This window comes from Pogona vitticeps, chromosome 1, assembly GCF_051106095.1.
Source record: "Pogona vitticeps strain Pit_001003342236 chromosome 1, PviZW2.1, whole genome shotgun sequence".
Lineage (NCBI taxonomy): Eukaryota > Metazoa > Chordata > Lepidosauria > Squamata > Agamidae > Pogona > Pogona vitticeps.
In genome coordinates, this window is record NC_135783.1 from 68,893,844 (window position 1) to 68,918,946 (window position 25,103).

Consider the following 25,103-nt stretch of genomic DNA (forward strand, 5'->3'; position numbering starts at 1 on the left):
TGACATGTAATCTTACCAAAATTGCCCTGCCTCAGTTGCAATATACCTTCATAATATATTGCAACAGGAGAGAACAAAAAAAGGGGATAATTTTGTAAAAGGACATGATTTATTGATTTTTGTAAAATGTATACAATATCTTTTTTATTTTTTAATCTTTTAACTTTATTTTAAATCATACATTATTTAACTTGCCTTTTAATATTCAACTTACTGTATTTTTAATTGTGTGAATTTTAATGTTGTGAGCCGCTTTGGGTCCCTTGTTGGGAGAAATGCGGCATATAAATACTACTACTCCTCATCATAGGCATCCTTCAGTCTCGAAAGACTATGGTAACATGCTCTGAATCGAGGAGTGTCCTCTCCAGAGCATGAAGCCTGGGTAAAGGAATATGGAGGATAGGCTGTTACCCAGGCAGCAGATCCCTCCTCTCCACGTTGCTGAAATGGTCCAATAGAAAGGCAAGAGTATTGAATACAACTGGTTCCAGCAACATCGCAGAAGTTGGCAGAACGACACAAACTGCCTCCGGGACTCCGGCTCTGGATTTTGCCTCTAGGTTAACTCCTGAAGCCTTTTCCATGAGTGGATATAGCCACAAGGCAGTGGAGGTTTGAAATCAGAGTTTTCCTTCTCCTAGATGGGCTGCCTTCGAAGGCTGACGAGCCCCACCTACCCGGCTGCTGCTACTGCTGCTGCTACTACTACTACTAATCTCTGAACATCCAGTTTCTTTTTTTAAAATAGTCCAATTAACTATTTATAAAAGGTATAGATGCAGAGAAAATTCATGATTTGAAATCGCCCCCGTGTAAAATTTAACCTTCACGTTTAAAATTTAAGACACTATGTATGAAAACTATAAATCATTATTTTCATAAATCAAATTAAAATGATGATTCAAGCAAAAAAATAAGATGGAAATGTACATTGTTTTAGACAAACATGCAAGAAGGAACTGAATCAGGGCAACTATGGGGTAGAGCAAGGAGTCACTGTTCCCCTCCCCTGGGCACCACAACAGCGCCTTAGTATCTCGTTTGGCATTTAAAAAGATGGCCAGCTCTAACACTTGAGAGAGAAAATTGGAAGCAAGTGATGGGTGAAACTCGCCACCCCACATAAAGTCCAACCACTTCACCACTGGCTGAAATCTAGTAGTAAGTCACAACTAGAATATGCTACTAAATCAGATGGAATTTACTGAATCAGTTCCTCTATACGTTTCTCTGATTCAAGGGGCCTACTTTACTTACAACATACTATTGGATTTCAGCCACTGTATAGCATCTCTACCCTTGTAGCTACTCCAGCAGCCATTTCTTTGAGTTCTGGAGTGAGGAGAGACTTGGATTGCTGTTGAGATAAGCACTGCTTGTATCCTGGAATATTTTTCCTTTCCATTCCTTCACTCAGCTTAATGCACAAAACTTTTTAAAATAGTGTTACATTATTAAGATTGAGTGTGCGTATGACTGTAGAAGAATTATTATTGTCTGAAATTTGAGTGGGTAGATCACACAACTGAAGCACCATATAGTTCTTGCATTCAAAGGACTTTTAAAAACAGATGCAGAAATAATGTCCCGGACCAGGGGAAACAGAGAGCAGATTGGCCCCAATCTCTGTGCCCATAATTCAGATACCAAGCAGGTTAGGTACATTCTTCATAATGACTATATACTCATTTAAGGCAAAAATGTAGAATACAAGATATTTTGGTAGTGGTACTATAATGTCCCATATTTTATATTTTTATTTAAAATCTTTTAAACTTGATGTATGAATCAATGGTAATCATTTTCTGCCTGAAGCAATTTAAACAGGCACATATAACCACCCACAGATAGGCTGATTCATAAATAATAATAATAATAAATATATGCCATTCAGTCAATTCCAATTTATGGCAACCTTCTTTGGGGTTTTCTAGGTAGAGAGTACTCAGAATTTATTTATCATTCCCCTTTTCAGGGGGGGGGGCGCTAGGGCTGTGCAGCTTTTCATATGAAAAATAACACTTTATGTTCAATTTTGGCAGGTTAAGAAGAATTACCAAGCCACTCAGTAATCCGATGCTGACACAGATAACCAACTGTTTTGTCTAATGATGCTGAAAAAGAAAATGATCCAGAATTGACACTGACTGCAAACTTATAAAGCAATGATAATCTTAGCCATTCCAATCTGCATTTTGGGATTGTTTGCTAATGCAATGGTCTTTTATTTTCTTTGTTCTAAGGTCAAGAAAACAAAATTCACTGTGTACTTTATGAATATGATTTTTGCTGATATTATTGTTCTGCTTTATCAGTACACATATTTTATGTTATTTCTGAAACCAACTGAAGTCACTGCTTCAGTTTCAAACTTTTTGGAGTTGACATATATGCTTGCATACAACTCTGGCCTCTATGTATTAACAGCTTTGTGTGCCGAAAGATGTGTGTTAGTCTTTTTCCCCATCTGGTATCAAAGTCACCGACCAAAACATTTCTCATTTCTGGTGTGTGCCCTATCGTGGATTTTCTCTGCTCTGGTATCCATTATGGAGTATTTTACATGCTATCCAAGGTTCTATGCCTACCTGGATGAAGACAGTTACGGCTGTTACTTCCAGACCATATTCCAAATAATAATCTTCTTGATCTTTGTACCCATCATGGCCATTTCTACTTTGGCCATTTTTATCAGAATGAAGCAAAAAGTACGGCATGGCCCTCCTGCACCAATTGATGTCACCATTACAGCTGTAGTTATATTCTTCCTTATATTTGATTCATCAGTTAGAGTCTACAATTTCCTAGAATATTGGTATGACGCACTAGGTGTACCTCTTTTTACTATTTCTGTGCTATTTGATGCCATAGCCAGAGGCATTGATCCCTTTTTATTTTTCTTCGTTGGATACTGTAGTGAGAGAGAATGCGATCCTCTGGAAGTTTTTGTTGAGAGATCTTTGCAGGATGAAAGAAACAGAGTAGAAGGAACATAAGGAGACCAAGAACAAGCCTGAAAATATAAAGTTTTTCAACATGGAGGACTATTGGCTTGAGGAATAAATGTATTAACAGGACATTACTTTTATGGTTCATTACTTCTAACACACACACTCAGGCCTTTTGCCACGGTCAACTGCACCCTTTTATTGTGGTCACAAGGATCTTGCCTATTCCTGCCATGCTACTGGTCGAGAACAAGGACGCTGAAGGAAAGGGCAGCCAGGAATCAGGCAGATGAGAGAACCTTGCCAATCCTCTGTAGTAATTAAGATAGCAGGAAAGCTTGAATCTAGAAGATATGCATAACCAAAAGACAAGGACACAGATCTGTATACAATTTGCATATGATGATTTACTGGATCAGGGACTTTCTATCTGCAAAGTATACATTTCACCATTGAGTTGCAGCCCTACCCTGTTTTACAGCTTCAAGTGCCTAAAAGTCAAGAGACAGGCCCTATAAAGAGTCACTTTCTGCCAAGGTGAAAAGGAAATTTAAAGCTGAGCCAAGTTGATACACAGGAGAGACATTTGCCACACTCTGGGGAGTAAGCAAAAGAATCAAGAGTGCCATACTGGATCATCAATACAGACAGGGAAGAGGCAGCAACAGGGACCAAATTATCTGGATCAGTGTTGGTGAGAGGTTTATCAAGAAAGAGAGCAAGGGATGCTGAGAGCCAGGATCAAGGGACAAGACGGGCCAGGAAAGGAGCCGATTCTCTGTATTGCACTGCTGTCTTGGATCCATTTCCTTCCCCTCACATCTGTGGTGCTAACTTCCTTTCATTGGTCACAGCAAGTCAGTTTCAGCAGTAGAATGTTTTCCACGAAGACGCTTACTTAATCCCAACTGCACTTTGAACCACTAGTGTTCTCTGGGACTGAAAGGGTGTTCCTCCTGAGAGGTTCTTTTTCTGTCTGAAGAGAATGGGTCTTCTCTGGAAAGGCCATATTCTACCTCCAGGTTAGGACTTGCTACAGTAGGACCTCAAGCTCATCCCTTCCACCTTCCTGATTGGTGATACCATCCTGTGAAGAAGACTTTGACAGGCAGGGCATGCCATGCCCTCTTTCCAAAATGGATTCATTTAAATATATGACACATAAATAAATTTTAAATGTTCATTAATGCAACTTGTCAAAATATTTGTTGTAGTCGAAAAGGAGTAAAGCAAGAATGCCCTGCTTTCCAAATTTTTTAAAACATGTTTCTCAGTGCTGCAGATAATGTACAGATTCCTCTGTGGATTTCTGTACTTCTACCGCATAAGAAAAAGGAATTTTACCAGACATTCAAAGCTTGGCAACGTATAGCAGCACCCTGTTCCCCTGAAAATAAGACCTAACCTGAAAATAAGCCCTAGTATGATTTTTCAGGATGCTTGTGATATACGGTAAGTCCTACCCCAAATATAAACCACACTTAAGTGAAACCCCACCTTCCACCACTGTGCAGCAATCAGAAGAAGATGACATGACTGTATTTAATAAATGTAGATTGTTGTAGATGAAAAAAATTAAACCTCCCCTGAAAATAAGCCCTAATGTGTTTTTTTGGGAGCAAAAATTAATATAAGACCCTGTCTTATTTTCAGGGAAACACGGTACTCAAAATTGGTTTACCTGTCCTTCAGGGATTTAATATAGTCATATTATGAGTTGAGATTCACACCCCTGACAGGGACCCCATCTGCAGTCCTCCAACTGTAAATTCCTGTACAAAGGCACATTGTATAGGTAAACCAGGGAGAGGTGTGAGCCAAGTAAGGGGGAAACCATACCTCAAGGGACAGAACACTCTTAGGTCCCCATTTTTCTTCAGAACATTTTTCAGTTGCCCCCGTTCAATTAGTGCATAAGGCAGTTTATAATAAAACCATAAAAATAATGAAGTACCATTCCATACAAGCCAAACGAGGCATTGTGTTCTGGGGTCAAGACGGTACATTTCAGTTTTTCACTGAACTCATTCCAGAAGTTTTCCTTCTTTTTTGTAATTACAGAAACAAAGAATGATGGTTCAAAGGACATTTCAAGAAATTTTGCCAAAAGATGTCTCATCACACACCAGAAGTCAAACAAGAAAGAAATGGTGGGGCTGTCCGTTCTGCAGTTTAATCAAAAGTCTTCCTTCTTGCAGAACTTGGTACTCACTGGAAAAATTCCAGAGACCAGAAAAGTTTCATTTTCTTAGTAGAAGAGAGAGAGAGCAGGATTCTAGACTCATAAATAGGACATATATTCTGCTACACTCCATGGCTCAAGGACCCTTTAAGACACAGAATCCATTTGCCCTTTGAAGAACCTGCCCACATATTGAGGTTATCTTTGGAAGCTATCTTCCTGATGCTCCTGCCTCTGAAGTAGGAAGGGTGGCAAGCAGACTGCAAGCTTCCTCAGGTACTCAATTTACTGACCTTGGAAGGATAGAAGGCTGAGTCAACTTTGAGCCAACTACCTCAGCCCTTCAGGACTGAATTCAGCTCATGAGCAGTGTTTCGGATGCAGTACTCCAATTTAACCACCGTGCCATGAGGTTCCATAAGAATGAAGGCCTTTTTTATTGTAAAGATTTCCACTCCAATAATTCAGCAAGAAGCCCCGAAATTGTGGGAGTGAAAATCCTCAAATCCACAAGAGGCAGAGCAGCCCTCTTAACTCCCTGCTGTTCCCACACCACTTTTGTTGAGCAGGAAGTGCCTCATTGCACTATGGGACTTGTGAGGATTCCTTGCAACTCATAAAGATGCATGGGAGGATAAATTGGGCAGGTTCTCAAATGAACCTTTAAGAGAAAAGCAAACATAAATCCCCCTTGATTCTCCCCTCCAGTCTTTCCCTGCTTCTGGGAGAACTTTTTCCATTTGTCTTTTAAGTGGAGTAGTGCATCTGCACTGCCCTAATATATTTATTTTTTCCCCTTCCTCTGCCCCTCTACAGAACCAAGGAAGTATTTGCCAATATCCCAAAGTGTCTCTCTTCTTCAGCCACTTCACAATAAGGCAAATTCAAAGAGGAAGGCTTGCTTTGGTTCATTTCCACCAATCACACACAATGAAAATGAACCAAAATGGAGCAAACGTACCTGCACCAAAAAGTAGAACCCCAGAAGTGTGCATGCAGGAATGCTCTGCGGGCGATATAGTTTGCTCCAGCAAAGACATCATCCGATTGCCACCTTTAGGAGTGAACCAGGCCATCCCTGCAGCAGACTAAAAAGCAGGCTAAATGCCAGTGTAGTCACCCTTTGGCACCCTATGGCTGCCTCCATATAGCATCTGTGAAGGTACAGCACATCTGTAAATGTGAGTAGCTTTTGTCTCAATGCCTAGCACTGCTATCATTCTTTTTTTTTAAAAAAAAAAATCATCTTGGTGTTATTTCATCATTGCCGGGTAAAATTAAATTACTATAATCTAAAGGCCCACAAATGCAGGGGGGAGAACAATGAATGGATTTGTTTCTCAATAAGAGTTTACTCCAGGAATGACATGATTGGAATTTAAGCTATCAGGGACTTCACTGTATCTTCTTTTACTGCTGCAATCTAGCTCCAGCCTAGTTCCCTGCTTTACTGAGGACATGAAGAATATGGTACAGATGGGAGGCGAGCCTCTTGGAAATCCCTGACTGGCAAAAACCACATGGGTCAGGAACTGTAGTCCAAGAAACATAACTCTTGCGTGCATCCAAATCAACTGCTGCAGTCCTGGTCACTGGCAAAATACTTGCAAAGCAGCAGAAGCTTGGGGTGGACAAGCCTGGAAGAGCAAAGAGATTTTCCCAAGACTAGATTCTTAGCACAAGAAGCAAGAACAATGTTGTTTTGCACTGATAAAGATACAGTTTGACGATGAGGCTGTCTTCCAGCATTATCTTCAAAGATAAGCTTCTCTTTCCCCATGAAAACTGCTTGTTCTCCCAAGCCAGTCCCCACATCACGAAACAAACTAGTTAGAACTGCTGAAAAAGACATGAAGTATTTTAATCTGTCATAACTATTGTTTAGAACAAGAGAAGAGATGAAACTAAGTCACAGTACAATACATTTCCAGTAGATGATCTGCTACACAATGTAACTGGAAGAGCCTCCAAGAAGAAAAGCCAGCAGAGACCAAGAAGCAACAATGCCACAAATTCTGGAAAGAGAGAAGAGTATTCAGAAGACTGTCAGCTGGAAGAATCAACCCATGCCAGCCACATGTTTTAATTCATTTTTAAAATTATGAGAAATGTTACATTTCATTTCCAAACAGGTATCATTCAGAAAGTGTGGCTTTTCCATAACATCACTCTCTTATTTCTCTGTCTTTGTCTCTAAAATACTGGAAATAAGTGCAGACATGGGATTACTTCATGAACTATTCAATTATTATTAGGCTATGCTTTATTATTGTTTGCAATTTAGTGTTTTTGAGGAGTTGGTTTTAACTGTTTATAAACTGCCCAGATTAGTGCTTCGGCACTAATGGGGTGGTATATAAATTAAAGTAATAAATAATAAACGTCATCTCCCAATAGTTTTCTTCAACAGATTTAAGATCAACAATGTACTTCCAATAATAGCTAGAAACACATTCTGTCAGATAATCTGACACAAGCATGAATGCTTGGTGTTCATTACAAAACTAGCACCTTCTAGAGGTAAGCAGATCGTGTGCTGATACACAGCTGATCTATGTCATTTTTGAGAGTGCAGAGCTTGTCCATAACCTATCAAATTCAGGTGGCAAGGTGAACTAAAACCGACCTACTACATCCATATTGAACCATTCCTTCTTGTCATGTCAGTTATGACTCATAAGATCCCTCCCAAGGTTTCCAGGTATAAAAAATTAGTGGTTTACTAGTCCCTCCTTTCAATAGTGCTCTGTGAGTACACAACTTGCCCAAATACCCCCATTGAGAACACGACTACACAACTTGCCCTCTATTAAATGTGACTACACATCTTGCCACTGTTTGTGTATCTGCCACAGCAGAGAAGCTGCAGCACCAAATGTGTACCTTAGTTCAGTTTAGAGGAAACCATGAAATGGAAGAATGAAATGTTACATACAAGCTCAAACCATTGTCTGGAAGATCAGACTGATGTCTGAGCGACTAAGGAACTAAAAATGTACATTAATTTTCTAGAATTCTTCGAGTATGGTAAAAAAGCTTGATTTACTTACTGGAGGAGACATTTCACTTGTGGAGAATGCTTCCAGTGGTGGTACACAGAAATCTTCAGGCTGGGATGGGTTTTATATTCTCTCAGAATCATCCGAACACTGTAATAATAATTAAAAGAAAAACTACAATGACTGCTGAGGAAGAAGAACATTTATAGGTTCCTTTCCAAGACAGGTGCCAGTGAAAACTGGAGTACTGCTGACCCAACAGCTGCTGTCATTAGACATCTGTTAACCAGAACAATTCCTCACAACCAAATGTCAGCACAGCAGGGAAAGCAAATGGACGCACAGTAGTAGCAATGGAAAAGTTTTGAGTGAAGGCAGGATCATCAATGTCTAGTAGTTGGTAAGTATACTGTACCCCTGAACCTCCTGGGGTAAATCACCCTGCCAGCAGGCTGCTGTGCTGGCAAACTGTCCCCAATCACATTTGCTTTAAAGCAAGGCATGTTTTTTAACTCTGAATCATGCTTCTGGCTTGTTTCGAGCAAGAAGAGAAAGGGTGTTTTTTATTTCTAATTTTTGTTTTACTACTGCCATGGTGCTGAAATTTGGTAGCAGTGAGGCACAAAAATGAGGCGAGTGGGTGGGTGAACTTGTAAGATGTGTCGTGTATTGGCCATCCTTGATCTATGCACCACATGTTGCTGCTCAACCCATATCTAAGCTTATCAGCAAGTTCTTCAAGAGCCATACCCTAAAGTGTGGTTACTCATTAATGTTCTCATCCCCAAATAAGCCCTCACATTGGCTTCCTGCCATGGAAAGGAAGGACTCCATCTGACTTCCAGTCAACCACCTTTTCTTGCTTCATTCTGTCATGCTCACACACATGTATACACTCCCCTACTTTAGCCAAAACAAAAGCAAAATAAGGAATAGCTGCAATTGTCTGTGACAAGCTCTAAATTCCACCCTTTCTCTCTGGCTCAGCTAAGCACAAAGAACATTGGGAAGTGGACTTTAAAGACTTTACACTTGATCTGAATCACAGAAGGATGTCTGAGAGAATTTAACTGCTGTGGTAGTGAAAGAAAGACACTTAAGGGAGTGTATGGTGTGAAGGAACCTGAGACAAATATTCAGGGGAAGTTTAAAGCAGACACAGTCACTTAAAATACTATTTGATATTTAAGTAAGTGGCCCAAATCTTCTTGTGCAACGTTACATTACACAAGCCAGATGATGTGATCATTTGGCCATAGAAATATTACATTAAAATTAATTGAAAGCTTCTGATCATCTTTTTTCAGATTTCAAGACTCCCTAGGGCTCCCTTTTCCTCTAGGAAAGCTTTTGGGAGGCTCGGGAGGGGGGTGGTCTTCAATCACCAAAAATCACTCCTCCATCCCCCGCTGTGGATTGGAACTAACTTGCAGAGATCCAGCAGCAATGTTTATTTATTTATTTATTTATTTATTTATTTATTTATTTATTTATTTATTTATTTATTTATTTATTTATTTAATTTAATTTATACCCCGCCTATCTGGCCCACCGGACCACTCTAGGCGGCTTCCAAATATAAAATCAAATAATAAAACGTAGACAAATACATAATAATCAAACAAGAACAGCAGTAAAGATAAAAAGGAAATGTAAGAAAAAAATCAAGAGTTGGCTGGAGGGAAGGCCTGAATAAACAGCCATGTTTTTAATTGGGTTTTAAAGGTGCCCAGCGTGGGGGCCGTGCGAATCGCCGGAGGGAGATTGTTCCAGAGGCGAGGAGCCACCGCCGAGAAGGCCCGGTTTCGTGTCTTCTCCTTCCGGGCCTCTCTCGGCGTCAGGCTCCTCAGCCTCACCTCCTGACTCGCGCGGGTGATCCAGGTAGACGTTGGTGGGAGGAGGCGTTCCGCCAAATATCGAGGTCCTAAACCGTTTAGGGCCTTATAAGTAAGCATTAAAACTTTGAAGTTGACACGGAAACAGATGGGCAGCCAATGCAATGCGGCCAGAGTTGGAGAGATGTGTTGATATTTTCTCACTCCTGTAAGGAGCCTGGCCGCCGCATTCTGCACCACCTGAAGTTTCCGTGTCAGCTTCAAAGGCAACCCCACGTAGAGCGCGTTACAGTAATCTAATCTTGAGATTACGAGCGCATGCACCAAGGTAGTGAGCGCCCCCATGTCGAGATAGGGTCGCAGCCGGGCAATCCGCCAAAGATGGAAAAATGCAGTGCGGACTACCGACGCCACCTGAGTTTCCATGGTGAGCGTCGGGTCCAAATATATGCCGAGGCTGCGGACCCCACTCTTCGCGACCAAGGTGGTCCCCCCAAATGTGAGAGAGCCACCCAAGCCACCTACCACGGGGGCACCCACCCTCAGAACTTCTGTCTTATCCGGATTCAGCCTCAGTCCGTTCTCCTGCATCCATTGCAGTACGGCCCCCAGGCAACGCTGGAGGGAAAGGACAGCATCACCTGCAGTTGGTGAAAAGGAGATGTAGAGCTGGGTGTCATCGGCATATTGATGACACGAAGCCCCACATCCCCTAATGACCCCACCCAGCGGCCTCATATAGATGTTAAACAGCATTGGGGAGATAATCGACCCCTGTGGAACCCCACAATTGAGACTCCACGGGGCCGAGACGCTCTCCCCAAGCTGAACTCTCTGGGGACGGTCCCCCAAGAAGGAACGGAGCCAGGCAAGTGCCGAGCCACCAATTCCCAACTCAGAGAGCCTCCCCAGGAGTATACCGTGGTCGACGGTATCAAAGGCCGCCGAGATGTCGAGGAGGACCAGCAGGGAGATTTTGCCCGTCGGCCTCCCTCAACAGATCATCGTACAGGGCGACCAATGCCGTCTCAGTACCATGGCGCGGCCTGAAGCCCGACTGAAATGGATCCAGGGCATCCGTTTCGTCCAGGTGAGCCTGGAGCTGATCGGCCACCACCCTCTCAACCACTTTGCTCATGAAAGAAACATTGGCGACGGGCCTATAATTGCCAATTTCGTCCGCCGCCAAACTAGGTTTCTTTCTTATGGGCCTAATGAGTGTCTCCTTGAGGGCGGATGGAAATCTACCATTTATAAGGCCCTCCCCATCCCAAGGCTCTCAAAAGGCTTCCTCAAGGCAAATGGAGCCCTAGGGGGCTTTGGAACTTGAAAGGGGGGAGGCTAAGAAACCTTCAAAGGGTTTAAACTGAACATCCCTGTCACCGGATGATAACATCATCTGGCTTGTGCAGCATGAGTTACACCAAGAGAGGATTCCAGACAGTATAGTTTAATATGGTCTTGTTTCAGCCTTGCAAATAAACTGGCCTGTTTCTATGCCAATTCTTATCTTAAATCTAAGGGCTGGGTTCTGTGGATTCCTCTTATGCTACAACCAAAACTGGGGAACATACACAACCTGTCCCTTCTGATTCTTCCACGAGCAACCCCATGGTGCTTTTGAAGGTGGGAATAGAGAAACATGAGCCCTGGGAAATGAGGTGTGGCTGCCAGAGCAGGAGAGCTCAGTCACATCACCACAGTGCCTTCTCCTGCCAACACAGCAGCGAAAAGGAGATGTATGGTGTTTCTGTGTGTTGCTTCTACAAGCTCCTTGTTCCCTACGCCTAACTCACTCATCTAGGGGAAATGAAAGTAAGGATAAGGAACAGCTTACATTACTCACAAGGTTGTACCTAAACCTAGTGTACTGAGATCCAGGAGGAAAAGGGAGAAGCCCACCATGATTCCAGGCAGCAAGCCGGCCCTGAGCATGTAATTCCCCAGAAATTGCCTGTTTCTGAAGTGATCCTATCCACTTCTGCTTTCCACTAGTTGAAATCATATTACTAATCTAGATTAGAGTCACAGCCATAATGTGTGCTAGCATTGCCCCGTATCTCCTTGGTGCATATTCCCTTTTTATCAGGTAGATTTTCTCACATGCTAGTAAGAGATAATGCTTTTTTAAAAATTACAGAATTTGTGCCATGCAGGAAATGGTCTTCCACAGCTAGTGCTCATAAGATGGGGCTAATGGAAACATGCAGAGATCAGTTTTATCACATAACCAATCACTACAATATTAGTAAAACCGGGACAGTGGGGAATACTGGTATACACTAGAGAAACCCCTTCCTTCATACATATGTGCAATGAATATGAAGATAGCCTCAGTTTTAAAACCCAGTATTTCTGTGCTTTCGTTTTGCAAGCTCAACCACAAAAAAGTTTCTATTTTACTTTTACTCTACCAATCATTCAGTGAGCTAAGTCTTAAAAACAATTCACACATCAGGTGTGTTTTTGTTAAATAATTTCTGCTGTTTCCAACCTCACGGATCTGCCGACAAAGTGAATTCTCTGAACTGACGAACAGCAAAGATTGACTGTTCAAAACAGAAACTGCTAAGACAAGGGGAAATCACAATTTTAATCACATACTCTTTCAGTCTGTTGGATAGCAAGAGAAACTGGTTCCTTCTTAGCTTTCTCACATCAAACCTGCACAGGACTCTTAACTCTTGATAGATCTGCTCTTCATTCACCATAGGCCAACCTCGGACATCAGCTATCAGAAGTGGCAGGTGTTTTGTATAGCCATCCATGCCAGAGAAATTCTGGGAAAATAAAATAAAGTTAAACCTTCTTTACTGAGGGCAAAACATATCTTCTCTCAGCAGATTCAAACTCTGGAGGGCACAAGGCTTGTCTGTTTGTTATTGCTCTCCATTGCCAAGCAGATAAAAAAAAAGAGCATATGCATGAACTGATGGTGTGAAGTGAAATCATTTTCTAATGCCATCTGTTGCCTTACCTTCTAGACTTAAATGTTCTGCTTCTCAGTCTAACAAACTGCATAAATCATTCCACCTTTCAAATAATAACGTTTAAAGATCTTTCCTTCACCCCATCCTGTCTGCTTTGGGACGTTCTCACAGAGCAAGCTGTTGTGATTTTATGGGTTACAAAAGCAGATTCTCCACCAAAAGCCAGATCCTTCTGGATTTTATACTCACAATTCTCTGAACCCCAGCTCGGATAAGGTTCACCTGATTTACATATGCAGCCAATACATCAAGGTAGAGAGAAAAGGAAGGGATAGTCCTTGTTTCATCACTAAAGGAAAAGAAATCAAGTCTTAAAAGCATTCTGTTGGGGAGAATAAAGTACCAATGCAGGAATGCTAAAATTGAATTTTTGTTTAACTGTTTTAAGTACATAGTCTTTAAAATATCCACTTTTTTCCCTTTGGGCACTACGTGTTTGATTCAAATGCAACACTGGCAAGACACAACTTAAAACCAGAGTACCATCTTATGTGTTTTACTAATTACTGAATTACTAAAAACTGCCTTAAGATAATCCATTCTGACTGGTGGTTTTAAAATCCATAATCTAAAAGAAAGAGGGGAAAAAAAGGCTACACAGAAACTGTGCCCACATCAAGACAGGCCTCACGGGTCTATCATTCCTTCCACAATTGCACCAAAAGCACCTGTAGTTTCATTTCTATGATTTGTCTTTGTTTCCAGACACAGGTTGAAGGAAGCAAGGCATCCATTCAATCCTGCAGTTATAATTCTTGTTGCAATAAACGCCACCTTTAATTATCAGCACTCAAATTCTAACATGTTGTTTACATATCCAAAGAGGAGAATATCAACATTCAGAGCTTCCGAGAATTTGCTTCCTGAAGTTACACCATTCATACCAATTTGAAAACAGACACTGAAGTTTCATCTTGCTTTAAAATACAGGCCATACTTTCTTTTATTTCTTTTTCTTCATCTATTATACAGTATATTTAATTTCTATACCGCCCATCTGACCGATGGTCACTCTGGGCGGTTCACAGCAACAACAGTGGCATAAAAGAAACATAACATAAAATAATTAGTGCAATAAAATTAAACTGAACTATCATAGCTTCTAAAACACATTAAAATTGATGGCAGCTTTGAAAAGCCTGCCAAAATAAAAATGTTTTATGATCTACACTAAGACTAAAATCCTATTACATTGTTACGATGGAGGAAGGGCAACTGTATAACTTGCAGCAGCAAACTCCTATTAATTCATGAGTCAATACTTCAACTCAATACTGTGCACCAGTTAAGTGACTTGTCACATCACGAGGAATCCAAGTACAGTACTGTTGTAACTTGCTAATTTGCACCTATTGTTTGCTTGTTGATTGACTGGCTGCCTTTCTCAGGTGACACATTGTGCCAAATTCCATTTGCCATTGTGAGTATGCAATAGGATTTTAGCCTACAAATGTTAAAATGGAGCATATGCTAATAATATAAACACAGTTATGAAAGCTAGTATTTTAATGTAACTCCAACACAATTTCAAAAAAGTTTCTCACTTGAAACTAATCTGACAGTTAATAACACAAACATAATTACATATTTCAAAATATTACTTACCAAGAAATTCTGCAAAGGAGTAAATGAGCTATTTTAAGAAGTACTAGAAAAAGACATAATTCCGTGATCACATTTATAGTTTGTTATTACACAGGAAAATTGCAAAAGTGAACATGAAAATTATAGTTGTGCGAAAACAACCATCTCCCTTTCATGAAAGCTAAAGGCAAAGGGCACTGGACTAGCTGAACATCTGTATTCAAGAGTTCTTATCTGTTCCCAATGGGCTTCTGAAGTTGCTACCTCTCGCTGCAGCTACCCCTACTAGCTACCTAGTCTGCTTAAAAGACAGTGAACCAAAGAGGAAAAGTTATGTGGAGCGTTGAATGGACTATCAAATGGGACAATGGTGATGATTTTTTAATTTAGTGAGCATGCCACTACTCTAGGCAGCTTACAGTATAATTTATCCTGTTGAATTTCAGCCAGTGAACTTTTAAAATGTGCACAAAAATGAAGATTTTTGACCACACCAATACCTGACCCGCAGAGAAACGCATCGTAGGCCGCCTCATGAGGACAACTGTCTGTAGCTGAAAACAAAAACCAGAATTTTTTAAACAAAAAACCAAATGTTTTCTGCAGCAGAACAGCCTGCAGAAACTCTTCTACATTAACTATCAGGCAAGCCCAAGATCTGAAGAACCACATGTTCCATTTCACTTTATATCACCATTTCCTTCCTTAAGAATCCTCAGAACAGGTCAGTTGCTGCATACCAAGATCTTAAGGCAGTATTATTAAATTGTGTGGTGAGGCACCAGCATCTCAGATTATCCTCATCTCAGTAACCTTACAGAACAAAATCACTGGACACCTCTTTGAAGATTCAGATGCCTTCCCTATTCCTAACAGAAATGTACTGCTAATTCGGTTCTGCAGATCGTGTTATGGGCTGACAGGAACAAGACCAACGCATGTGCTTTGGCACAAGTGTCCTGTAGGCATCATAAAGGCGGACTATGCACCCCACTTTCAAAGGCTTTACCTTCATTGATGGGCCCTGGAATGAAGGAAAGTAGCAGTACGCCAAACATAAAATTAAGTACAGGTTAATTTTATCTTCACTGCTAGCTTACTAAAAAGCTTCAAGTAGGCTCTTCAGAACTCCAGATGAGTTCAGATTATATTGCTGATATCTTAGACATACTGGTCTATCACTATGCACCAAGAGTTTGCTTCTACAACCAGACGTACCGTATCTGAGGCAGTCCCTTGAATGCAAGATCTCTGGGCAAGACTGGTTTGTGGGATTTGCAGCACTACTGAGAGACAGCAATAGACAGTTTTCAGTTCTTCTGTGTCTATATCCATTGCAGTTTCCTTCGTTCTTCTCTCATTTGCCTCTCCATTGAAATAAAAAGTCAGAAAAACTGGGATCTTTTATCTATCAGATGAGTGAGGCAAATGTAAGTGACAGAAAAAAAGCATAGCTACATGTCTGTTAACCAGTCTGTCATACAGAACATATTAAAAACAGGTCCAAAGCCACCATTTCATTGATTCTCTTACATTGCATGCTACCTCATGGTTCTGCATTTCCAGAAAGAGGTGGGGGGAGGAATTCTGTTCACCTCCTATTTTTCAGATCTGTTGTTGCCCGAAACACATTAATATCCCTGGCAACCCATAAAATTTTAAGCACTGGTTGTCTAATTGCTTCAAGTCGAAGAACAGGGCTATTTCACAAACATTACATAACGTGTTCTTCTGTCAAACGTCACTCTTTCTAATGACCAACTGTTCAAATTTTGAGAACAGAATTCAAAAACAAACTGACATTTAAATTCTGGAAACCTCAATCGTAGCCAATGTCTAGTGATATGTGACTACTGTTAAGAAACGAAAACTAGCCATATTCTTTTTTGGACAAGCCAACACCATAATAAAATAGGAAGGATAGCTTTTAAAAATGTGGCTGACCTGCACAGCACTTCGTAAACCTCCAACAAATTAGAAGCTTGAGGAAACTGAAATTCCTATTTAAAGAAAAAAGAAAAAGCCTTCAGGTTACATGGGTGTGAATGCATTCAAGAGTCATAAAAAAGGAAACTGATGGAAAAGGTGCTAATTCATTATTATTGGGCTTTATTACATTTTCATCCAATCATTTCCACTAAAATAACAATGCTCAAGAGGACTAATGACCTCACCACTTAGACCTAATTAAAATGTAATGCCATTAAAACAATCACTACAAACAAATTAAATAATAGAATCTATATTCAATAGAGACCAACCACTCTTATGTAAAATCTCTGTTCAATATCTGTTTCTGTATCTTCTTGTAGCGTTAATTGCCCTTCAAGGCCTCCTATCTTTACTCTCCTCAAGAAAGAATCAGGATTAATCCATACTTTAATACTGAGTAATTTATAAGACCAGGTAGCCAGTGTGATGTGTGAAAACAGCAGCCAACTAGGAGTCAGAAGAGCTAGGTTGAAGGCCATGAAAACTCATTAGAGTGTCTTTTCCTATTGAAGCTGAGAGCAGTAACCACCCTCAGGAATCCAGCTGTTTTTAGCCAGGAATTTGCAGCACAAATTTCACCTGAACATGGCAAGACACCAGTGTGTCCCAGTCATAATCCCAGGGATCAGGGAGGTGACAAAAAAACACTGAGCAATCATTACAGCTTTGCATTGGCTGCTCTTCCAAGATGAAGCAGTAAAAGACAAAGCAAAATGAAACAGGAACTTGTTACTACTCTTTAAATTACAGATGAGGGGTGGGAGTTGGCTATGATCTTTTGGCTACTGATCCCAGAGCCTTCGGCACACTGCGTATGAGCTCTACAGCTGAGCTAGGGACCTTTATTCTGATGTGGTGAGAGGGTTGAGATGAAAGGCGAGCCAACACAAAGAATGAAAGTTACCTTCAAGGCAACTTTTGTGATGTTCTTTGTATCTATGAGAACAGGGAACAAGGTGTGTATGTTCTTTTTGAATTCCTCATAGTCCTCTAAGGAAAGAAAACAGGGAGAGAGGAGACAGTAAATTTTGCGTGCCAATATATAATTTATTAAGCTACTGCCTCAGCCTGGCCCGAAACTGAAAATACATCAGTTCCTCAAATGGATGTAAGGACTGGGAACAATTATTTAACACTGGGTTAAACACAAAAAGATTCTGCTTGCTTTGTGCTTGAAATGGTATTACCAGGAAGAGGTCTGTAAAATCTCTCATGTAGATGTAGAAGATCCATCATCATATTGTGTCCCACAAGCGGCTACAGAGGGAGCAGGGGGAAAAAAACCAAGAGACCACAAGATGGTTAACTGCATGTCTATAGTTCTCTACTTAACTCTTTAAGAAAACAAATGCAATTTGTTTGGGAATTATGATAGTAGAAAGACTTAGCAGTATCAATTATGTCTACAGGCTAAAGCAGAGTTCCCCAACCTTTTTACTAGTCCGGCCCGGCAGAGTCTCTGACGGAGGTGGGGCGGCCCTTGGCGCTTGCCCTCTCCGAGGCATGCACACGGTGGCTGGGATGCATACGCGCGTTCCCTCACCACTTCGCTCATATGTAGGAGCGCCTGCCCGTCCGTAGCGGTGGTGGCAGAAGCCTGGGAGTCTTTTTAATTTTATCCAGCTCTTGCCCACCCCTCTACCCCCCTTGCCGCCGCTGTTGCCGGGAGGAGAGCCGCCAGAACACCCGGGCCTTGGTCTCCCTCCAGGCAGTTCTCCAGCCACCCCCTCACCCCCGTTGCCGCCGCTGTTGCCGGGAAGGGGGCCACCAGAACACCGGGGCCATGCTCTCCCTCCCAGCAGTTCTCCAGCCACCCCTCACCCCCGTTGCCGTCGCTGCTGCCGGGAGGGGGGCTGGTAGAACACCCGGGCCTTGGTCTCTCTCCCGGCTGTTCTCCAGCCACTCCCTCACCCCCGTTGCCATTGCCGCCGCCGGGAGGGAGAGCCACCAGAACACGTGGCCCTTACCCTGCCTTTCGGCTCTTCCCCAGCCCTGTCGCTGCCGGGCCGCAAAGGCAGACCTCCCGCCTCCCCCCCGCACGCACTCCCCATAGCTGCTTTGTACACACGGGGGCTTGCAAGAAGGGGTGAGGGAGTGCTCACGTCACTGACACACACACGTGCAAAGTAGCTGTGGGGAGGGGAGTGCGTGGGGGGGTGGGAGGTCTGCCTTCGCGGCCCGATCGGGCTCAAGCCACGGACCGGCAATGGGCTGTGGACTGGGGGTTGACGACCTCTGGGCTAAAGTACAGCGAGAGCGAGAGAGAGAGAGAGAGAGAGAGATAGATGTGTCCCAGCAACATGCTTTGATTTTTTTTAAAAGCCTTCTCTAAAATCAAGACAATGATTCCTGAATACTGTACTGGTTCAAACATACAAGGACACTAAAGGCAGAGCCCTCTCATAGTTTTGGACTATCTGAGGACATTTTTGTGAGACTTCTTGTTTAGATATAAAGCCCACATAAAAATTCTGCTGAGTCCCAAAAAGCTTATAAAATGGGTAGAAAGGTTTTAAGTTACATTTTTCATACGCAGGGAGATCTGAATGTAGAGATCTGTGCACTTTGAATAAAGCAGGCTCCTGTGTGTAGCTCCAGGAAAAAGGGGTCCAGATAAAGCACTTGAAAATATGCTTGAATGAGTTGGAATATTTGCATTTAACCCAAATAAGTTAAGATGTAAATTTGGAATACTTATATAGTTATTGGCATCAGGTTTAACAGAAGGGGTCAAGAATATTTTGCTCATGTATTGATTTCAATTCATTCTCCCTGATCAGCCTTTTTTTTGGGGGGGGGTCTTCTTAATGGATAGCTCTGTGGTTTATACATCCAGCTGCAGTGCCAGAGGTTTGGATTCAATTCTCTACTGCGCCTTGACAGGGGCTGGATTCAATGATCCACTGGGCCCCTTCCAGCTCTGCAGTTCTAAGATGATGATGTTGACAATAACAACTGTGCTATAAGCACTAGATTTATAGTAGATAAAATAGGAGCGGTGGCTCCTCGCCTTTGGAACAACTTGCCCCCTGAGATTCGCGCGGCTCCCTCGCTGGGCATTTTTAAGAAACAACTAAAAACGTTGATGTATAGGCAGGCCTTCCCAACAGAAAACCCTTGACGATCTTTCTCTTATTCTGTTCTTTATTTTCATTTACGCTTCTGCTGTAAAGTTTTAAAATTATATTGTTGTTTTTTACTGTAAGCCGCCTAGAATGGTCTAATATGATCAGATAGGCGGGATAGAAATAAAATAAATAAATAAATAAATAAATAAATAAATAAATAGTACTATATTTATAAATGTTTCAATTTAATCTATTCCCAGTATAGCAAAATCTACATTACACTCTCAAATTAAAATATGGTACTATCAATAAATTTAGATATGTATTGTCAAATACAGTGGTGCCTCGCTTAACGAGTGCCTCGCTGAGCGATGAAATCGCTTAACGAGGCACTCTGGGCCATCGCTGGAGCATTCGCTCAGCGATGGGCCCTATGGGGTTTTTTCGCTTTGCGAAGATCGCTAAGCGATTCGCTTAGCGATCTTCGCATAACGAAGCCGGGGAGAACAGCTGATCGGCGGTTCCAAAATGGCCGCCGGAAGGTCCGCGCCACATTTTCGCGCCCTGCCCTCGCTTAACGAGGGCGCGAAAATGGCGGCGCTATGAAGAAACATCGCTGAACGGTGAGTTTTCAAGCCATAGGAACGCATTGAACGAAGTTCAATGCGTTTCTATGGCTTTTTAAATTCCGTTTAGCGATGTTTCGCTATAGCAAAGGTTAATCCGGAACGGATTAACCTCGCTATGCGAGGCACCACTGTATCTCAAGTTGAATGTAAATATTTCAGTGGATGAAATATGGCAAACATTGGGACTTACCTTCTTTGCTTTAACAAGTGCCTGGAAAAGGTTAGTGAAACCTCTTGCAGAGAGACGAATTTGCTCCTTTTGGCAAGCATCATAAGAAGTGTTTTCCAGCAGCCACCGTTGCTGTCGATTCATCTTTTTCACCATCAACTGCAAGAAATCAGAACAGCAGTTTGAGTGTCCGTATGCTCATGTGTGAGAACTTTCTGCCCCACTTATACACGTGATTACCCTTATACTAAAATGATGATTTAATAAAAGGTTAACAGTGGTCCCCAATTCGATGCCTGAGTGAGTTAGATATCTGGCAGTGGAGTCAAGAGGTCAGGAATTTGATTTTGCACTGTGCCTCCTGAAAGAAAAGCCAGGTTGCATAGCCAGAGTGCCCTCAGAAGAAGGAAATCACTTCTGAGTACTTTATACCTAGAAAACCCTGGAAAGGGTCACCACATGTCAGAATCATGCTTGATGACATGTAAATAATTCATAATAATGTTTTCATTACATTGACCATTTATTGTCAGCTTTAAACCAAGGTTGTTGGGAAAATTTATTATAATAATAAAAGCATGATTGCATGCATTCATTTGAGCATCTAGACATCAAGTAAAACATCAATTTGGAGGTGTTTCAAAGTCTCCTACTATACATGAGAACTGCAGAACTGGTACTTTTATTCAGTGCTAAAGCTGATTAACCCGGAAGTGAACTGGAAACGAACTGCATGCCAACACCGATAGATGTACAGTTCATATGGCACTGGGAGACTAGCCTTCTTGCCCCCTTTTAAACACATGAAGACTGAGCACCAGAGTGGATTGGGGAAGCTAATAAATACAAGCATGTGGTCTGGAATAAAAATGTCACATCTGCAGTTTTTCTGAAGGGAACCCTGTACCTTCCAGCTGACTGGCCATGCCAGTTCTCAGTTGAAATAGTCTCTCAATCAACTAGCTCAAGCAAGCCTCCTGATCAGCCACCTCAGAGATGAGCTTTACCAGTGCCAACACACAAGAGATGCTGGCAGTCAAGTTACACAGATCTACTGTCACAAAATACTAAATGGTTTACTCTTATATGATCCAAAAATTTGGCCAAACATCCATAGATTTTAAAACCTTTACAACTGTAGAAAGAAAATGTCAGCATCCAAGAAATCTGAAAGCGTCATACACTAGTCCCACCACTAGATGCTTACTTCATGATTTCCCAAAGGAGCTGTCCAAATATTTTCAATAGCTTGCCTTAGAATCAGTTGTATTTCAAACATCTGGAAACCTTAAAAAAGAAATTCTCATAACAAATCAAGAAACTCTTTGTGTGTGCATATTTGTATACGTGAGACAATGTCAATACTGAAAAAGGAGTATAGCATTTTAAATCATCATAAAAGATAGTAATTTGCAATTTTACTGTTACTGTTACTGTACTGTTTACACATACTACATTTCTAACCTGTTAAACACTGTCAACTAATTTATACATCCAACAGATATGAAACATGCCTCTTGAGACTATACTATACCATTTCAAAATCCAGGTAGGGAAAACTGCACAACTACATCTTCCTCAAGCGCAAAAATATCTATACCTGTACATACTTTCTCTGTGGTATGAGTTTCCCAATTCTAATTCTAGGGGCTGGATAAGTTAGGCATCAGGGTGCAGAGCCAGAGCTTGAAAATTCGATTCCCCACTGTGCATTCGACAAGAACACGGCCAAAGAGCCTGAGAAACCCACAACAGCCATTAGATTCTGGCCGTGAAAGCCTTCGCGAATAAGGAAGAACCACCTTCAGAACACGGCCAAAGAGCCCGAAAAACCCATAACAACCATTCGAGAAGAGCCCGTCTGTGTGGCCTGTGTGACAGGGATCCAGTAAGTCCCTTCCAGCTCGGCAGTCGAAAGGTGACGACGACAATGAAGACAAGCCTATTTGCATTTACTTTCCGTGTATATTATATACTCAAATTGGTTATAATCAATATTATCCTTTTTAGTACCTAAGTACCAAACTGATTCTCCTTAGTGAACTACGTGTTATTTGAAATACATACATTGACAAAGCAATTTGTCAATTTATCACCAGTAGAGATGCACAGATCTGAAGAGATGAGGAAAAAGACGTAATTCAGACAAAATATAAACCTGTCATAAGTTTACTCAAAGGACTACAGGACAAGAAGTTAAAATATTATACTTGTTACCATATATATCATGCAAAACCATTGATTCTTTCTCTTCTGCCAATGCCACCCAGTGTGTTACTTCATCAATCACCTTTTTCAGCTTCTCCTTGCTAAAACCACTAGAATGAGAGGAATAAGATAAATGCATGAAGGTATGATCCAGCTTGAACTCAGTATTCATGGTACTGCTTTGTGATATCTGTATTCCATTGTCATCTTTAGGGGCCTTGTGGTGCATTAGTTAAACTGCAGTACTGGAGTCAAGAGTCTGCTCACCATCTGAGTTTGATTCCAACAGGCTCAGGCAGCTGGTTCAAAGTTAACTCAGCCTTCCATCCTTCGGAGGTTAGTAAGCTGAGTTCCCAGCTGAGGGGGGGGGGCAATGTGTAGCCTACATAATTAAATTGCAAACCATCCAGAGAGTGCTTTAAGCACTATGAGGTGGTATACAAGCAGCATGTGTTGCTTTGCTTTTTAACAAAATAATTACTTCTCCTGGCAGCTCGAATTGCAAATGATGCTGTATGCATGCATTGGGACATTCTTCAGCTCCTTCTCCAGTCTCAGCCTCAAAGGCAAGTTTACAAGGCAGGACAAGAAAAATACAAGCAGACAAGAAGTAGCAAGATGAACAGTAAAAAGCTAGCCAGGAACAAAGAGAACCACAGGGCATAACAAGAGAGAGAATTTTAAAAAGTAAGTTAAGAATTGGAAGAGAAAGATGACTAGTTATTAAAGGAGGGGAAAAGATACAAGTGACAAATAAGTAGTTAATGAGTGCAAGAAATGGCAGCTATAATCAAGGAGGAAAAAACACATATCCCTGAAAGAGTCTGATAAAAGACACTAACTTTGAGGAGACATGAAACAAAGAGAGTGGGGAAAGGACAGCAAGACCCACAGAAGTAGAATGTAGAACTGGGGATGCAAAGAAGTCAGAGAGCAGAAAATGATCTATCTAGGTGTTATCCTAGTCCATTCCTAATGTAGCAGTACTTAATACACAGACTAGTTCTTCTCAAACAGCCTTTTCAAAAGCAAATGGTGTTCACTTATACCTGTGATGACTGACAATGGCTGATGCCAAAATCATTGCTAGGTAAGTACAGATGTCATTCTATCCAGCCACTCAAATGATTTCAAACACACCATGAACAACTGGAGGAGTGTTCCAACAATACAGAAACTTAGCATGGAAATGTTTTTACCTACTGATCATCCAACTACCAGATAAAAGATGACAAAGCTTCTTCTCTTGTGCTTCGTTTATATATGGGATTCCATCTTTAAGAAACTGCAGAAAGAAAAATATAAGTACACAGTGTGTTTTTTTCTACCATTTCCCCCCCCTGAAAATAAGACAGGGTCTTATATTAATTTTTGCTCCAAAAAACGCATTAGGGTTTATTTTCAGGGGAAGTTTTATCTTTTTCATGTACAACAATCTACATGTATTCAAATACAGTCATGTCATCTTCTGGTTGCTGCACAATGGTGGAGGGCGGGGTTTCACTTAACTGGGGCTTATTTTTTGGGTATGACTTATACTACGAGCATCCTGAAAAATCATACTAGGGCTTATTTTCAGGTTAGGTCTTATTTTGGGGGAAACAGGGTATGTTAAGACAGATGGAATTTCAAGTTACTCTTCCTATCTTTTGTAGTCATTAGATTACACACAAGTATTTACCTGTACAAAAGTCAGTCTCTATCAAAATTTCAAGTGCTTTAAAAAGGGGCAAGAAAATTCAAATTGCTTCTGTTTAGTCACAGAAAAGGGGGGGGGACCCTACGAAGTCAATTATCATTTGATAACTATTAAAGCGTCTGGCTGGGTAGCTCAGCGAGTTGGGGTATCTGGGTGCAAAAGGAGGGGCTGGACGTTTGATTCTCCACTATGTCTCGTGGGAGAAGAGCCAGCCTGTGTAGCCTTCGGCAAGATCCACAGTCCCTGAGCATCCCCAAAAGAAGAAAAAAGGTAAACTATTTCTAAATACACTATACCCTGGAAAGGGTTGCCATAAGTTGGAATCAATTGATGATATATAATTATTATTAAGTATTAAAGCAAACACCTAAACACAGTATCTTCCTTTTCAAAAGAAAAATCTACACAAGGGGATCCAAACTTTCTAATCTGTTTTACTATCCGTGTCTTAAAAACAGGAATGGGAAACTTAATTCAATCTGCATTTATACTGCAAAAAGATCTTTCAGCATACTGCATTTCAACAACAACGAATCCCCTCAGAAAAGATTATAATATAGAAATTCTCCCCAATGTAAGTTTCCTTTTCCTAATGTACTTGATACTAAATCTACCTTATTATAATCAAAACCATAATGAGACAGAAACTGGATGCTAGATGCTTGGAAAGAAAATTCTGAATCCATTTTGCCAAATGTTGAAGGGAACAGGAAGAAGTTATATGAATGTGCCACGTACCTGTAAAAATTAATAAAAGTGATTTAAGACTATGTACTTAAAGTAAGCCACACCCTTGA

At 41.2% G+C, this 25,103-nt stretch overlaps 2 protein-coding genes across 7 annotated transcripts in view; one reads left to right on the plus strand and one right to left on the minus strand.

Moving 5' to 3' along the window:
- The window catches only part of PNLDC1 (PARN like ribonuclease domain containing exonuclease 1), a 59,976-nt gene that overhangs the window by 31,771 nt on the left and 3,102 nt on the right, over positions 1-25,103 (minus strand). For 3 of the 6 annotated variants that reach the window (XR_012085317.2, XM_072994660.2, XM_072994681.2), the window contains exons 5-18: positions 24,921-25,044; positions 23,807-23,892; positions 22,617-22,717; positions 21,607-21,686; positions 20,421-20,558; positions 17,721-17,790; positions 17,438-17,523; positions 16,486-16,541; positions 15,760-15,827; positions 15,042-15,095; positions 14,563-14,605; positions 13,147-13,246; positions 12,572-12,747; positions 8,184-8,282 (exon numbers count right to left, since the gene is read on the minus strand). Coding sequence is in view for 5 of the 6 variants with exons in the window: in XM_072994660.2 (XP_072850761.2) it covers positions 8,184-8,282; positions 12,572-12,747; positions 13,147-13,246; positions 14,563-14,605; positions 15,042-15,095; positions 15,760-15,827; positions 16,486-16,541; positions 17,438-17,523; positions 17,721-17,790; positions 20,421-20,558; positions 21,607-21,686; positions 22,617-22,717; positions 23,807-23,892; positions 24,921-25,044 (1,281 nt within the window). In the remaining variant the exon portion in view is untranslated. Of the gene's footprint in view, positions 1-6,970; positions 7,149-8,183; positions 8,283-12,571; positions 12,748-13,146; positions 13,247-14,562; positions 14,606-15,041; positions 15,096-15,759; positions 15,828-16,485; positions 16,542-17,437; positions 17,524-17,720; positions 17,791-20,420; positions 20,559-21,606; positions 21,687-22,616; positions 22,718-23,806; positions 23,893-24,920; positions 25,045-25,103 lie in introns of those variants that run through there. The other 3 variants (XM_020809301.3, XM_020809292.3, XM_072994668.2) reach the window with 3 other exon arrangements.
- Positions 993-4,442, plus strand: LOC110087870 (proto-oncogene Mas-like). The gene has a single exon (XM_078383214.1). The coding sequence runs from the start codon at positions 2,169-2,171 to the stop codon at positions 2,997-2,999; it is 831 nt and encodes a 276-aa protein (XP_078239340.1). The 5' UTR covers positions 993-2,168; the 3' UTR covers positions 3,000-4,442.

Excerpts from the sequence above, each read along its gene's own strand:
- LOC110087870 (XM_078383214.1), top strand. The coding sequence starts at position 2,169 with ATGATAATCTTAGCCATTCCAATCTGCATTTTGGGATTGTTTGCTAAT.